At 40.3% G+C, this 17,564-nt stretch overlaps 1 protein-coding gene across 1 annotated transcript in view; it reads right to left on the minus strand.

Moving 5' to 3' along the window:
• Positions 1-15,325: 15,325 nt before the first annotated feature.
• LOC149474368 (uncharacterized) overlaps positions 15,326-17,564 on the minus strand; it is a 113,416-nt gene continuing 111,177 nt past the window's right edge. The window contains exon 6 of the mRNA XM_089667665.1: positions 15,326-15,897. Within this exon, the coding sequence (XP_089523791.1) occupies positions 15,875-15,897 (23 nt within the window). The 3' untranslated portion in view covers positions 15,326-15,874. The remainder of the gene's footprint in view (positions 15,898-17,564) is intronic.

Consider the following 17,564-nt stretch of genomic DNA (forward strand, 5'->3'; position numbering starts at 1 on the left):
TCTTTAGTAACATCTCTATATTAGTCTTGTTCAAAAGAATGGACCGAAAGAATAATGGGTTTCGATTGTACAACCTCAGTTAACGTATAAAAATAGAACACTGGTAAAATACGAATAATCAATTAGCAATGTAGCAAGGTTTTATTTAACCATGTCCCCTTTTAGACCCTCACACTGGTAGCCACACCTATTTATTGAGAAAAGAAGCCATGACTAATGTTGGAAGGCAACATGTTTCTATATCAGACATTTATGGATTCTTATTGCCAGTTGTCAAGGAACTATTTGGCCTATTGAATGTTATCTTGGAGTGTCAAGAAAAGCAAGTATTTATGGCAGGATGTGTGTAACAATAGGCTGCATACCAAAATCCTTGTTCTGGGAGTTCACACATACTCCCTAGCTGTGGGGCATGGAGATAAGAGAGCCTAGGCTCAGAATCCCCCGGGGACATGCTTAATAAAAGGACAGATTACATGGCTTCTAGCCAGAAGGCAGAAGCCAGATGCCATTGACCTGAGTCCGAGAGTTGTTGGCAATACAGCAGTGCCCCCTGGTGGAGATGACCTACTTCCAGGAGGATGTCTGGGGTAATTCTTCACTTCCTGATGAATATGGAGGACAACCTCTTATGAGTTATGGACGTTTGCTTATTGGATGGAGGACTACACCAGGTGGGTCAAGGGTGTGTGTGTGGGTGGTGCTTGAGAGGGCTTTTAAATATAGTGTTGGCCATGCTTCTGTCTTTTTCTCTCTCTGACGTGGGACCAGCTAAAAGATAGTTAGCTTTGAGAACGAACTTACGTAACGCATCATCTTTTCTATTATTCCTATATACTATTATATTGTTTTAGATTTCTCTGTTAGTGTTTTACTTTCTTTGTAAATAAATAAGACCTTGCTTCTTTGAGCATTATGTCTATTATTACAGCTAATATTGCAGTATATTACATCATCAATATTGTCAAAGCTTATATATACTAACTAATTACAGGAACCGACAAATAGTACATATTTGTATAATAAATAGGGAGATTCCAGAAAATCCACCCCTTTTATTTATTTCAACTAATATGCAACTTGTTGTATGGATTTCTCCTGCGAATATAAGTAATACTTGTGCCAACATATTTTAAGAAAATCAATCCTAAGAGAAAATACCCCACCGACATTGGATCTGAAAAGAAAATACCCTAAGAACATTTCATCCTAAGAGATAATAAAGTAAGAACATTCGATCCTAAGAAAAAATAGCCTGATAACGTTTGATATTTCACCATTTACACAACAAACACAACTTTATACATAAATAGTAAAACAATTGAGAGAATTCTGGTTAATTTACATTTTCACTGCACAAATATCTATGCAAATATGTTATAACTAGACTCTAGTGATAGGTCAAAAGTCACGTAGATAATTATGCATTATTTTAAGATCACTTCTTATCAGTGCAAAAGGCCTCATGCCAAAAAGGTTTGTGATGCTAGAATAAATGTATTGGCTTTTTCATGGTTAATAGGGGTTTCAGTGAAAGCACATTTGAAGAAATATATATTTCAAGTGTATGCAACTATAAGGAAAGAAAGAAAACTATTTTCATAAATCCTGTTGCTATTTTTATCTAATTAGCTAGAAGCAGATGGCTTTCTCAAAATGTAAGTAGCTTATTCTGATGAGCATAGGAAAGCTACATAATTATATAGAAAAAAATGAACTATTTCATATTTGCATCATGTTTTTTATTTGAGGTTTTATTATAATTGCAACCAAATGCACCAAACAACATTTCACTGTTAATTAGACAGATAATGTAACATAGAGTCAAGACAGGGCAAAAATTCTGCTAAACATTGAAGGGATTGAGGGGACAGTATTTTTTCTGTATAGGAACAAACTTAAATTAGTAAGAATGTTCAATCAGCATAAATTGCATTCAAAATGCATTCAAGAACAAATTCAGAAAAAGTTAAACAAATTAGTGACCTACTATTGCTATACAGTAAATAATGCAGTTGTGCTAAAATCAGAAAATTCACTGAATTATGACCTGATGGCTATGCTATTCAAAGCAGATTGAATGCAGATAGCATCTCAATGGGTCAAGGTACATACTTAAGCCTGTACTGCATAGTTTAATTTTTCATATCACCAATCACATTAAAACTTTCATGGCTGGTATAAATCTGATCGGTGACTGTCAAAAGCCCGGATGCACTTTTGCAAAAATATCCACTTCAGCCCCAAGCCATTTCTAGCACTTTTTGTTTACATTTTAAAATCAGTATTTTTTGCTAGAAAATGTCTTAGAACTCCCAAACATTATACATTTTTTAAGCCGAGGCCCTAGAGAATAAATTGGTGGTTTTTGCATTTTTTAATGTCATATGGCATTGCGCAGAGGTTTTTCAAACACAATGTTTTGGAAAATATATACTTTTTTGAATTTTATTGCAAAAAAACACAATACATACCCCAATTTTTGTGAAAATATAAAGATGATGTTACACCGACATGTCATGCTTTAAAATTGCGCACACCTGTGCAACGGCGACCAACAACATAAATGTTAGTATCCATAGGTGACGATTTAAAAGTATTTATAGGTTATGACTTTAGATTTACAGAGGAGGTCTAGTATTAAAATTACTGCCCATGATCTGAGGTTCGCGGAGATACCTTACATTTCATGATTGCTGTTTGCGGGACCGACTCATGTGTTCACCTTCGTGCAAGTATGGGGTAATGGGGGTACTTTAATTTTTTTTTTAATTAATTCTTAGTTATTTTTTTAATGTTTACACTGTTGCTTAACATTTTTTTTTTTTGGTCACTTTAATTGCTGTCACAAGGAATGTAAACATGTCTTGTGACGGCAATGGACACGTGACAGGTAATTTTTATGGAGAGATCTGGGGTCTATAGGACCCCAAATCCCTCCTCTGCACTTGAAAGCATTCAAAATGCCAAAGTCTGTGTTATTGAATGCTTTCAGATTTTTTAAAATGGCCCTGAAAGAATGAACCAGAAGTGATTCTGATCATTGCTTCTGGTTTACTTTAAAGGAAAGCCAATCAAAGCCAGTTCTGGATTTGATTAGACAGGATCCAATTTACCTACCAGCATGTCCTTTGGAGTGTGGGAGGAAAGCAAGGCAGGCACAGGGAGAACATACAAAATTCAGGCAGGTAGTTCTGTGGTTGTGATTCAAACTGAAAACCCTAGTGCTGCTAGGCGGAAGTACTAACCACTTAGCCTCTGTGCTGTTGTCTTATCTCATGTGTGGATGACGAGTGTATTTATAAATGTATTTCCCCGCAACAACTAGTCCAACAGTTATTTTACAGAGAGATGCATTTAATCAGCTCAGAAACAATCCATAAGACAGAGGTATAGACAAGGCAGATGGCAGGGTACTTAGAATATTCATGCAATCATCAGACACCTTCAGAGGACCCACTTTCTCCTGTCCCCACTCAACCGAAAAAAACCTTCCCTAGTATACACCTTTTCCAATTGACCAAAGTGTCGAGCAATCTGATTGGTTGGTTTTATGAGCATGTTTGATCTTATGTGTTACAAACAATGTGTTCTAGACCTAGAACAGCTGTTCTAGACCTAGAACAGCTGTATGCATAGATGTTAAGTTAAATAGATACTCCTTGTCTTGTTTATGGCAAAACTGCAATCTTTAACATTCCTGTATAAAGGTGGACAAGATACCCACTTTGAAATTAATGGAATATGCAGTTCAGTTTTAGGCACCAATTCACGAAAAGGATATCAAAGAATTGGAGAAAGAGCAGATATGGCAAATAAACTATATGCGCACTATATTTATATATATATATATATATATATATATATATATATATATATATATGTATTAATTACAATATCCCACATCTGCTGTCCCATAATTTTGCCCCTGTACAAATCATTTGTAACCCCTTATCTGGAATATGCAGTTCAGTTTTAGGCACCAATTCACGAAAAGGATATCAAAGAATTGGAGAAATAGCAGAGATGGCAAATAAACTGATAAGAGGCATGAATGAGCTCAGCTATGAAGAAAGTATGAGCTGCACTGGATTTGCTTCCTCTTGAGAAGAGGCAAATAAGGGGGTTTTATGATCAGCTGGGATTGGTCACAACCGATCACATGGTAAAAAGCCAATTTTATTGGCTCTTTATCCTGAGTGAGGAAAGCTGTGTCCGAGGGACACAGCTTGTCAGTGATTGGCATACTACATGCCCCGCCCGGGGGTGTGCACGAGTGGCTTGATCTGAAGGACATCATATGACACTCACGCAGGGGAACGAGAGGACTGCCTGGCTATCAATCTGCAATAGGCAGGGCAGAAGGTCATTGCAAAGGATAAGAGGGCACTTTTTGTGTCTGGAGAGTAAGAATATGGAAAGGATTCTTCACAGTAAGAGCTGTGAAAATTTGAAATAGGCTACCTCAGAAACTAGTTCCAGCCAGCTCAATTAATTGTTTAAAAAAAGTTGTATGCATTCCTAAGTGCACAAATTATAACTGGATATTTATAAAAAATAACTCCTAAGATTGTTGATCCAGGGAATATTTGACTGCCTTAGAGGATCAGGGATAAACATTTCCACTGTTGGAGCAAATTGGACCAAGTTTTATAAGGGTTTTTGCCTTCCTTTGGATCAACTATAAGATTCTGCTTATGGAGGATTTCTATTATAGAATGAGCCTGATGGGCTTTTTCTACCTGACTAATTATGTTACTGTGTTATTATATTAATGCTACTGAAACTTCAATATTTTTAAACATATGTAGCTTTCTTGACCTGCCAAACCTGCCGTGAAGGTCATTGTTTAGCTACCTCCTGTTATGTGAGTATTGGGGGTGCTGACTCCCAGTTGTGCTCCTTCATTGTCCAACCTGTTACCAGCACCCCTGGTAGAAACAAGAGTGGCCATGCTGACATACATAGCACACTCCCATGCTATTGGGAAGCTGGTACAAAGGAGTGACATGCAGCTGACACCAGAGGGACAGGCATGTAGACAGGATGTGATTGAAAGAGTCCACAGAAGATCAGCAGCACTGAGATACAAAAAGGATGGAAAATATGTGATAAAAAAAAACAAAACATTACAACTGTTTATGGTACATAGGGGAAATTTACTAAGCCTGGAGCAGTTATGTATGGCATGCAATCAGCCTTCAAAATGTCATTTAAAAATTTAGCTGAATAAGCTGAAACTAGATGCTGGTTGGTTACTATCTATAGCATAATCTGTTCCAGATTCTGTCCCCTCCAGATTTAGAAAATCCCCCCACAATGCTAAATGTCTCACTGGCTGATTGAAAAAAAAAAGATCCATGTATGGCCAGCCTTCGGTTTAGATTAAATCCCTACCAGATTATTTTCTTCTCCCTGTGTCACACTGGGGAGATTTCCCTTCATTTCCTGTCCTTGAAACAAAAATGAGAGGAAACATCTCCAGAGTGAATGGAATTTCCAATTTGGATTGTTGTCAAAGGAACAAATGTTCCACTCTATTTCCATTCCAGAGATAACTCAATTTTTTTGGATTTCCCCTCACTTTCTGTCTTAGTAACAATGGTCAAAGGGACAAATGGATATACAGACAACAATAGAAAACATGAGAGTCTACTCCTTCCCTGCACTATCCAAACATATGAAAATAACAAATAACAAATGCTGCTTCGACTACTACTTCTGTTACAAATACTTCTACTAATAATTCTAAGCATCATAATGGTCATCATCATGCATCCTGACCACAATAAAATTACCTAACACATACTGAGCAGAGAAGTACACTATACAAGGCTGTAATACATATTTGCTCATTAAGCACATTGGCTAATCGTTTATACTAATGGGTGTGCATGTGGTGGAAAATTGTCGCTATAGTGCTGAGGAAGTGGCAATTAAGTCATGTTTTAGTTAAAGGTGTTAAAACCTACATACACATAGGTAAGCTACTTCCTCTCTAATTAAAAGAATTCAAACTGCAGTTAAACTTTACTGATGTGTTTGTAGCAAACCTCTCCTGAGAGAAACATAAAGAGCCTGCCACTGCTGTCTACTCATTCTACAAATGCTAGTTGCCTGGCTGTCATGCTGCCCTGTTAGACTCCAATACTTTCCCTAACCCAGAACAAATATGATGTTTGGGTTCCCTGATTCCAGAAGTCAACAACCTTTCTGGCAATGTCCCACCCTCTGAAACACCCAGGCTGAATGGAAGATATTTATTTGTGCAACATACAATAAAACAATAACCAAAGGATGGAAAAGCTGTGATAATCACTTTAATAAGAATACTGAAACAATCACAAAATAATGTGTAACTCAGTAAACAGCAAGCAGACCAGTGACTTTACCCCTAATCCCTACACTAAGGGGGGTCCTGACTTAGGGGCAATGCAAAAATAGTGGTCTTACAGTCTCTGGCAAACGTTTTCCCACTGGACATTGCATTAAGGCCCAAATCCGCCACTAGAGCACTTAAATGTGAGTCCCATAAATCCAAGTGTAAGTTCCTAAATGTTTTTCCAAGTGGCAACACTGTTCCTTTAAATAGTGTGCAGAGGGTACAGCCAGCTGCCTCTCACCGCCACTAAGGATGATGACTGGGGCTGAGCGATGCCAGCTACTATGATGACCTTCCCTCAACCAGGCAGTAACATTGCATGTCTCTTCTGCAATAAAGAGTATGCCTAATCACAGCTTTTTTTACTTTAACCACTTGCCTACCAGGCACTTATACCCCCTTTGTGCCCAGGCCCAATTTTAGCTTTCAGCGCTGTCGCACTTTGAATGACAATTGCGCGATCATGCAACATTGCACCCATATGACATTTTTATCATTTGTTTCACACAAGTAGAGCTTTCTTTTGGTGGTATGTACTCGTCGCTGGTGTTTTATTTTTTGTGCTATAAACAAAAAAAGAGCAAAAATTTTGAAAAAAAAAAAGATTTTCTTTGTTTCTATTATAAAATTTTGCAAACAGGTAATTTTTCTCCTTCACTGATGTGAACATGGAACATGTAACATGTTCCCATAGCTGCAGCCATGCCCGCTGCCTTCCCTCTGACAGATAATACTGTCAGTCCCAACAGCCTTAGCGGCTGTGGGCTTTTAGTTTTCAATGAACTACCACGGTGCTCTGGAGTGCCGTGGTAGTTCATTGAAGCTTCCTGTCAGAATATCTGCTTGGCCTTGCATCCCATATGGCTGTGAGATGGGGAAACAGCTCTCATTGTTTGAACACTGTTTGTGTGGAATAAATTAATGTTTTGACTGACATTCTGCGGTTTAGCCACAAGATGTCACTGTTTTTCTAACACAGCTGCAGACTGCCTAGATATTTGTATATTCATGAAGAGGTGGGTTTTGCACTCAGAGTTGGAGAGAACAGGAAGGAGAGAGAGAAGCCATGTTCTGGAGAATGGTGAATGAGGGGGGCCGTGTGAGCTGAGAATCTGATGACATCCAGGTGTAAGAGCATCCCTCCATAACCAGAGCTGCAGCTAAGTGAAGCTGATGAGATTGCTGCCAGGAAGCTGATGAGATTGCTGCCAGGACTGCTGATGAGAGCAGAGGAACTACTCAACATATATGGCGAGACTGCATGCTTGTTGGAGAGACATTTGTTCTGTTCAGAGTCACCAGCGGATGAAAAGCAGACCCGGGTTGGTAAGATCATGCATGCACCTCATTTCAGTGTTGGCGCCTAGAGACTGAGGCCAGGCATATAGTTAGTTAATTAGGGTCTCTGTTTGTGTCAGGCCACAAGTGTTGTTACTGATTATTGGAAGGACTCCTCAACTTAAAGTGACATTTCACATTGGAGAGCTGATAAAATCCCACAAACTCAAGCCAGACTGGCGTTTTGCTCAGAAGGAATACTCAGGCACGTGCTACAGGACCAGTTATGGGAGGGGGAATACTGTAGAGTTGTGTAAGATTGTAAGCTGTTGTGCTGCTAGACCATACCATACACCCATACACTGATTCCTGCTCTTTTAGGGTAATAACAGGTAAGGTGGGGCAGCTTAGTTGTGCCCGCCAGTAGGTAAACTACTTCACTTTCTACCTTCATCCATCAGAAGGTGCCATGCTGTGCAGCACAAGGGTCTCAGCCTTTGGGCTGGGTGTATGTAAATTTATTGTATGTTTCCAGCATTTGTGGTTGTGTTTATTTGCCACATCTAAGTAAAATTCTGTTGTGGCAAAAGCTGGTGTTGGGGTTGCTTTCCTCGTTCGTGACTTCACTGTATCCTGGGGAGCCCACCCCGGTATGCGGCTTACACGGCAAGCACATATTCTGACAGGTCTGCAGGAGACCTGCATAGCATCAGCGATCTACTAATCAGTGGTGCAATGCTTTCCAGGCTCCTGCAGACAAAAATAATAAATGCACATTTTTTTACCTGCAAAAAAATGTGCATTTATCATTTTTGTCCAAAAGGTGAACTTATCCTTCAAGACTTCAGTTCCACTTTAAATACGGTGTATAAATTATTATAACAAAACAAAACAATTGCACCACTATCACCATTGCATGGCTGTGAAATATCCTTGCCACTCTTACTTGCAGTTGCACCCTCTTATATTTTTATAAATTTCAACCTGCTATATTCCACCTTCAGGAAACTCACTTAACCACAGAGACTCAATGTTACTCACAATATTCCTGGGGGGCAGACCTGTCAATCCACACATACTTCTTACTCACGCTGTGTAAGTGTCCTGATCTACAACTGTTTGAATTTCCAGGAATATGATGTCTTGGTAGACTATGAGGGCTGATTTGCTTTTTTATATTGTAGAATTTATACCTTGAAATGTGTTCTGGTTTGTGTTTATGTTCCTCCACCCTTCTCTAGGGCAGTATTACAGCTCCTGTAGTAATTGTTTGGGAAGCCTGATGTCCCCTTATTGATTATAGGTGAATTTAATTGCTACCTTGACCCCCTCCTAAATAGACATCCACCCATAACTAGGCCCTCCCTTGTACAGGGCACGAGTTTGTTCCACTTTATGGCTGTCTTAGGCTGGATAGACGTTTGGAGACTTAAATTAAGTTGGTGAAACAAATCTCCTATTTCTCAAACTCACACGTCTTTGTCAGGCATAGATCTTTATATAAGCAACTCAGGTATGTTCCCATATATCACTGCAACTCAATACTTACCTCGCTGTGTATCTGATCATTCCCCCCTGGTGACCTGAATCAGGGTGTCACCTCCCACTACTCTACCTAGAGCTCCATGGAAATTTATTGCCTTTTGGCTGCAACATTTTTCTCCCATGATCAAATAGAACAGTGCATAACTGAATTTCTTTACTACGCAGAACCCTAGTCTATCCCCCCCTTTTGACGTGAGAGACATTTAAAGGATAAGTTCATCTTTTAACAAAAAATAATGAATGCACCTCGTATGAGCAGACAGTTTTACACTGACAGAAATAAGGCTCAACAGGGCCGTGGTAGTTTATTGAGAACTAAAAGCTGACAGTCACAAAGGCTTTCTGGACTTGTAGTCTTACCATTCAAAGAACACTGTGAATGGAAGACACGGCCAGGCGGGTGGAGTCCTGCCTGGCTGCCTTTTTTAAAAATTGTGACAACTAGTAGGGGGAGATGATTCCCAATAGCTGTATTATGGGGGATCAGGGGGTACGGGTGCCAGTACAATTGTAACATATTACAAAGTGAACATGGATGTAACATGTTACAAAAAGTGAACTTATCCTTCAAAGTCTTTCTATATGGGATCCTCATAGTCAAAGTTACAAAAGTGAATAAAGTCTCCTCAGATATGCAGACTTTTGATTGACTAATCACCTCTTCAGCAGAATGTAAATTGTTCTCTTCTGAATTAGCCTTCTCTGAAGACAGGGAGTAACTGGCGAGCTCCTGGCTAAAATTGCAAACTTCCATCAGAGATCCCCAGCAATTGGAGCTATTAAATCCCCTTCAGGCATTTTAGTCCATTCTACAAAGCCTGTCCTGCAGGAATTGGCAGCCTTTTATGAGGATCTTTATCGACCATGGGCTGTCTATCTCACACAGGAACGTGTCCAATATCTACAGGGGTATCTCTCCTGACCCTTAATGACACTTAGAGACAGATGCTTGATGCCCTGATTTCTTTGGAGAAGATCCAGGAGACAGTCAGTTCATTCCTGAATTGCAAAGCACAGGCGATGATGGCTTATCAATTAAAATACACTAAATTTGTGCTACCCCATTTGCTTGAGGTGTTCACTGTCTTCTTAGAGGGTCAATGCTTAAATGCTTACCATCCTCTATGTCTAGGGCACATATACACCTTTTGCCTAAAATGGTTAAGGATCCGGTGGATCCCAGATCCTACAAGCCAGTATCTACAATCCGATGTAAAGATTTTAGCCAAGATTATGACTGTTAGACTGAATAAGGTTATTATGTCAATTGTTCATGTTGATCAAGTGGGCATAAGCCCAATAGGTTCACTGCTGTCAACCTCAGGTGGCTCTATGCAGACTCCGGCAGGTGTCTCTATGCAGACTCCAGCAGATAATAAAGGCCAAAGGGCTATTTTATCTTTCGATGCCACTAAGACATTTGAAAGTATTGATTGGGTTTACCTATGGACTGTACTGGCTAAATTTAGATTTGGTGAGATATTTATTTCCTGGGTCCATTTACTGTACAGCAACCCAAAGGCTACCAAACGTGAATCAGGTATATCTTTGCTACAATCCAATGTAAAAATTTTTGCCAAGGTGTTGGCTCTTAGACTGAAAAAGTTTATTACTTCGACTGTTCATGCTGATAAGGTGGGCTTTATACCCAATAAGGTCACTGCTGTAAACATCAGGAGGTTCTACATTAATATGTAGACTCAGATAATAAAGGCCCTTTTATCATTAAATGCTACAAAGGCAATTTGCAGTATTGATTGGGCTTACCTATGGGCTGTACTGGCTAAATTCAGATTTAGTGAGATTTTTTTCCTGGGTCCACTGGCTGTGTAGCAACCCAAAGGCTACCATACATGAATTGGGTAGAATGTCATTGGCATTTGCTTTAGGGAGGGAGATAGGGCTGTCCCCTAACACCCTTGCTATTTGCCCTGGCCATTGAGCCACAGGCTGCTAAGATTAACAAATTCACGCATCATAGGCTTTTGTTATGGTGTCTTATGAGAAAAAAAGATGCTATATGCTGATGAGATTTTACTCATGTTTGGTGACAGAATCTTCTATTGCAGGAAGCAATAGCTATCATTTGAGAATTTGGAGTGTACTCTGGTCTTACCATTAAGTAGACAAAATCTACTATGATGCTAATAAACGGTGATGATACGCAGCTGGTGGCTCCATCGTCCCCTATGCCTATTACTACCACATTTAAATACTTGGGAGTCCTAGTCCTAGGTTTCCTGATAAAATAAAAATCTAGAATACAGAATCTAGAATACATTATATTTGTCTGTGACTGGTAAAACGAATCTAATTAAAATTATCCTTATGCCACAGCTACCATACCTCCATCATAATACCCCAATGGTGATCCTTTTGAAAATCTTTACAGTGGTCAATTCCATTTTATGTACGCCAGAAAGTGGAAAAGACTGTAACCCTAAAATTAAATTGGACTTTACAACTCTCAAAGGACAATGGTGATCTTGCACTTCCCAATCCTTGGATTATATAGCAGCAAAACAGCCCCTCAAAAGCTGGTCCTGGCCAGCTCAATAGATTGTTTTAAAAAGGCCTGGATTCTTTCCTAGATACACACAACATAACTGGATACTAATATTTATAGGTAAAGTTGATCCAAGGAATATTGGATTGCCTCTTGGGGGATCAGGAAGGATTTTTTCCCCTGATCAAATTGGATAATAATATTTTTTTTTTGCTTTCTGTGGGTATAGGATAGTTTATATGGAGGTTTTCTATTTGTTTGTCTGTGTGTGATGTGTTTATTTGTTTGTTTTTTTGAACTGGATGGACTAGTGCAGCGGTTCTCAACCTGTGGGTCGCGACCCCTTTGGGGGTCGAACGACACTTTCACAGGGGTCGCCTAAGACCATCGGAAAACAGATATTTCCGATGGCCTTAGGAACCGAGACAGGGCTCCTCTATCCGTCTCCAGGTGTGGGCGGGATGACATGCTGTCTCTGTCATCTGGACACACCCCCGGGATCAATCCTCGCCGGTGATTGGCCGCCGGAACTGTAGCTCAGGAGAGGCACACAGGCGGCCAATCACCGGCGAGGAGGTGGAGCTTGGAGAGGAGGAGCCGAGCGGCACCGCGAAGATCGAGCAAGTGAAGAGGAGGAGAGCGGCCAGAGAAGGAAGACATCTGACCGGTAAGTGTCTGTACCATGGGAGAGGGAGGAAACGAGCGAGCGATGATGGGGCACTATTCCTCCCACTGATACCAAGGATAGGGCACTATTGCTCCCACTGACACCAATGTTGGGGCACTATTGCTCCCCCTGATACCAACGATGGGGCACTATTCCTCCCACTGACACCAACGATGGGGCACTATTCCTCCCACTGACACCAACGATGGGGCACTATTCCTCCCACTGATACCAATGATGGGGCACTATTACTCCCACTGACACCAATGATGGGGCACTATTCCTCCCACTGACACCAATGATGGGGCACTATTCCTCCCATTGACATCAGTGATGGGACACTATTCCTCCCACTGACACCAATGACGTGGCACTACTCCTCCCACTGCAAAATTACAGTTATGAAGTAGCAACGAAAATAATTTTATGGTTGGGGGTCACCACAACATGAGGAACTGTATTAAGGGGTCGCGGCATTAGAAAGGTTGAGAACCACTCAGCTCTTTTTTCAACTAGATTAACTATGTTACAATGCAACTTTGCTTGGGGATACATTTTAGGGCCCATTCTCTCAAATTCACAAACAATGTTCTGCAATACAGGCACTTTCATGTTTAGAGGCAGGTTGTGTTATGCTACATTAGCCCATTTTTAATGGGGAGTACTGCACTCATTCAAAAGAAAATATAGGATCTGCTGCATTTTTGCATTACAGCACACAGAACAACCCACTTTGCATTATAGTGTGCTGCAAGAGAGGTGTGTTCCAGACATGCTGAAGTGCCATTCAAAATTAATAGCATGCAAAGCTGCATGGTGTCCTATTGTGTGTTGAGGCAAATGTGCATTTCTATACTCATAACCACAAAGCAAGTAATTTTAAGGGTCTTTTTCATGGTATTTCTGTATTGTTCTCTTGGCTTACACCATTACAGGATTACTTGGATTACACTCAGTACAGGTTTTCTTATTTGAAATACTAATTGATGAAATATAAACTTCTTTAAAGCACATGTTGCATAGTTAGTCTGGCTGAAAAAAGACAAAAGTCCATCCAGTTCAACCATCAAAAAAAAAAAAAAAGTTATAATCCTACACCCACAGTTGATCCAGAGGAAGGAAAAAAAACTAGCAAAGCATGATCCAATTTGCTCCTGCAGGGGAAAAAATTCCTTCCTGATTCCCCGAGAGGCAATCAGATATTCCCTGGATCAACCTTACCTGTAAATGCTAGTATCCAGTTATATTCTGTGTAGGCCTTTTTTATCCACTGAACTGGCCAGAACCAACTCTTGAGGGAGTCTGTTCCACGTTTTCACAGCTCTTACTGTGAAGAAACCTTTCCGTGTTTGGGGATTACATTTTTTTTCCTCCAAACGTAAAGAGTGCCCCCTTGTCCTCTGTAATGAGCTCAGACTGGATAACTCTACATTGATTCACTCTATGAACCACTGATGTATTAATATATCATATCCCCCCTTAATCTCCTCTTCTCAGGAGAGAATACATTCAGTTCCTCTAATCTTTCCTCATAGCTGATCTCCTCCATGCCTCTTATCAGTTGGTTGACCTTCTCTGTACTTTCTCCAGTTCCGCAATGTTCTTTTTGTGAATTGGTGCCCAAAACTGAACTGCATATTCCAAATGAGGTATTACTAATGATTTGTACAGGGGTAGAATTATATCAGAGGAAAACTGGCCCAAAATAGTAAAAAAAAAATATTTTTTTAAATTTAGCTGTGTGTTTCTTGTTACTACCATAACCTACCACCAAATAACAACCCAAAATAAATTCTCCAGCTCTTGACGATCGCAGCGATACCATATATGTGTATGTTATTTGTTGTTTGTACCTGTAGTACAGCCCAGAAACAATAGTGTTTCATTTTGTTTTTGTCTTTTTTTTTTTACCTAAAACACACTGATACTGACACTGACACTAATACCATTTTTTTAAACCCTGACCTTTGACCCTGACCTTGACCCAAACACTAACCCTGTCACTGAACGTGATCAAACCTTGATCTAGGTATTTTTCTTTATTTTTTATTTTATTTTTTTAGTATTTATTTATCTTTTTTTTTTTTTTTTTTTACAAACCTTTTTTTTTCTCTCTATGCCAGGAGTTATGCAGGCCATAGATGGGTCGTTAATCGTCCGATTTTTCCGCCGAAAGAAAAATCAGCCCATTTTCCTACAGTTAGTGGATTAATTCGTCGGGCCGTTTTTCGTGTATTTTGCACTTTCAGATTATCGGTTATGTTGGGAATTTTCCCAGCAATGATGGCCAAATCGGACGATCGTTTTAACGATAAAAAAATCTGCGCATGAGCTGTGACCTGCAAGGGACAGAAGTTTTGGGGTTAACTTTATGATTTAGTCAGACGATTTTTTTAATCGGTGGTAAAGTCGGCTAAACGACCGACCAATTTTTCGTTTGTCGTTCGAAAAATCAGCCGATGTTCGACCCGTCTATGGCCTGCATTAGAGAGATACAATGTATCTCTCTTCTCCATACATAGAGAGAGAGAGAAAAACAAGGGGGCCGGGCTGTACAGTGATTGATCACTGTGATAGCCAATCAGAGGCTATCACAGAGATCATGTGACCCGGAATCAGGAGTCCCGGGTCCCGATCATTAGAACGGGACCCGGGGCTCTCAGTGACACCGCAGTCTTTGTGCTGGGAGCGCCGAGTGGCGTGCTCCCAGCACAAAGACAAGTACGCAAATATGCGGCCCTACGGAAAAAAGCCCAGTTCCATGAGGCCTCATATTTGTGTGATGTCGGCATCAAGGGGTTAAGCTTGTGATCTACCAGAACTCCCAGATCCTTCTCCACCATTGATTCCCCCAGTTGTACTCCCCCTAGTATGTATGATGCATGCATATTCTTAGCCCTCAAGTTACATAGTTACATGTTACATATGTTTAACAAGCATTACAAGGTTCAATGATTCAAGTCAAATTAAAATTTATACATACAATTTGTTCTAAGATACCTTCTTCTAAAATAATAGTATGTAATACTGTGTCCCTCTCTATACATTACCTTTCTGTACAATCAAACCATGGGGATCAAGGGGATTCACTAGGGCAATGGGGTAAGTCTTCTGGTTTCTTTGCTTAAAAATATTTGAAGAATTCGCAAGATAGTGGCACGGTATCTTAGCCTGTGATAGCCATGGTGGAGGTTGGGGGGGTAGAAGGATTTTATTTCTTATCCAAGGCTTAACCTATATTTTGATAACAAGTAGATTATCCCTCCTTGCTCAAAACAAGGAACTCTGTTTTGAGTGAAGTCTTGGTTACAAGTGTTATCCTTCAGTCTAATACAGTACATAGAATGGTGCAATTTCAAGTAGTCATAGGGATATACAATGCAGAGGAGTCCGAACATCATAACAGTGCTGTAAAGGCAGAAGATTGCCACTTTCTGTTAATGACATAATTGCAGATCTGTGTCTTTTGCTCTGCCTTCAACAATCAAAGTACAAGTTAAGCACCAGGAACATCTGTATCTGTAAAACATTAACAGAATATTTATGAAAAACACACTTCTCATAACTTTAAAATATTTTATAAATAGTTAAATGAGATATATAGTATTTTAATACACTTTTAATACACAGAAGTGAGTACGCCCATCACATTTTTGTAAATAATTTATTATATCTTTTCATGTGACAACACTGAAGAAATGAAACTTTGCTACGATTTAAGTAGTGAGTGTACAGCTTGCATAACAGTGTAAATTTGCTGTCCCCTCAAAATAACTCAACACACAGCCATTAATATCTAAACTGCTGGCAACAAAAGTAAGTACACTCCTAAGTGAAAATGCCCAAATTGGGCCCAAAGTGTCAATATTTTGTGTAGCCACCATTATTTTTTAGCACTGCCTTAACCCTGTTGGGAATGGAGTTCACCAGAGCTTTGCAGGTTGCCACTGGAGTCCTCTTCCACTCCTCCATGACAAAATCACGGAGCTGGTGGATGTTAGAGACCTTGCGCTCCTCCACCTTCTGTTTGAGGATGCCCCACAGATGCTCAATAGGGTTTAGGTCTGGAGACATGCTTGGCCAGTCAGCTTCTTTAGCAAGGCAGTGGACATCTTGGAGGTGTGTTTGGAGTCGTTATCATGTTGGAGTACTGCCTTGCGGCCCAGTCTCCGAAGGGAGGGGATCATGCTCTGCTTCACTATGTCACAGTACATGTTGGCATTCATGGTTCCCTCAATGAACTGTAGCTCCCCAGTGCCAGCAGCACTCATGCAGCCCCAGACCATGACACTCCCACCACCATGTTTGACTGTAGGCAAGACACACTTGTTTTTGTACTCCTCACCTGGTTGCCGCCACACACGCTTGACATCATCTGAACCAAATAATTTTATCTTGGTCTAATCAGACCACAGGACATGGTTCCAGTAATCCATGTCCTTCGTCTGCTTGACTTCAGCAAACTGTTTGCGGGCTTTCTTGTGCATCATCTTTAGAAGAGGCTTCCTTCTGGGACGACAGCCATGCAGATCAATTTGATGCAATGTGTGGCATGGTCTGAGCACTGACAGGCTGGCAACCCACCCCTTTAACCTCTGCAGCAATGCTGGCAGCACTCATACGTCTATTTCCCAAAGACAACCTCTGAATATGATGCTGAGCACGTGCACTCAACCTTTTTAATTGACCATGGTGAGGCCTGTTCTGAGTGGAACCTGTCCTGTTAAACCACTGTATGGTCTTGGCCACTGTGCTGTAGCTCAGTTTCAGGGTTTTGGCAATCTTCTTATAGCTTAGGCCATATTTATGTAGAGTAACAATTCTTTTTTTCAGATCCTCAGAGAGTTCTTTGCCATGAGGTGCCATGTTGAACTTTCAGTGATCAGTATGACAGAGTGAGAGCGATAACACCAAATTTAACACACCTGCTCCCCATTCTCACCTGAGACTTTGTAACACTAACGAGTCACATGACACCAAGGAGGGAAAATGGCTAATTGGGCCCAGTTTGGACATTTTCACTTAGGGGTGTACTCACTTTTGTTGCCAGCGGTTTAGACATTAATGGCTGTGTGTTGAGTTATTTTGAGGGGACAGAAAATTTACACCGTTATACAAGCTGTACACTCACTACTTTACATTGTGTCGTATCTATGTTGAATATTTACAAACATTTGAGGGGTGTA

The sequence above is a fragment of the Staurois parvus genome, unplaced genomic scaffold (genome assembly GCF_062004578.1).
Source record: "Staurois parvus isolate SC_StPar_1 unplaced genomic scaffold, SC_StPar_1.0 ptg000006l, whole genome shotgun sequence".
NCBI lineage: Eukaryota > Metazoa > Chordata > Amphibia > Anura > Ranidae > Staurois > Staurois parvus.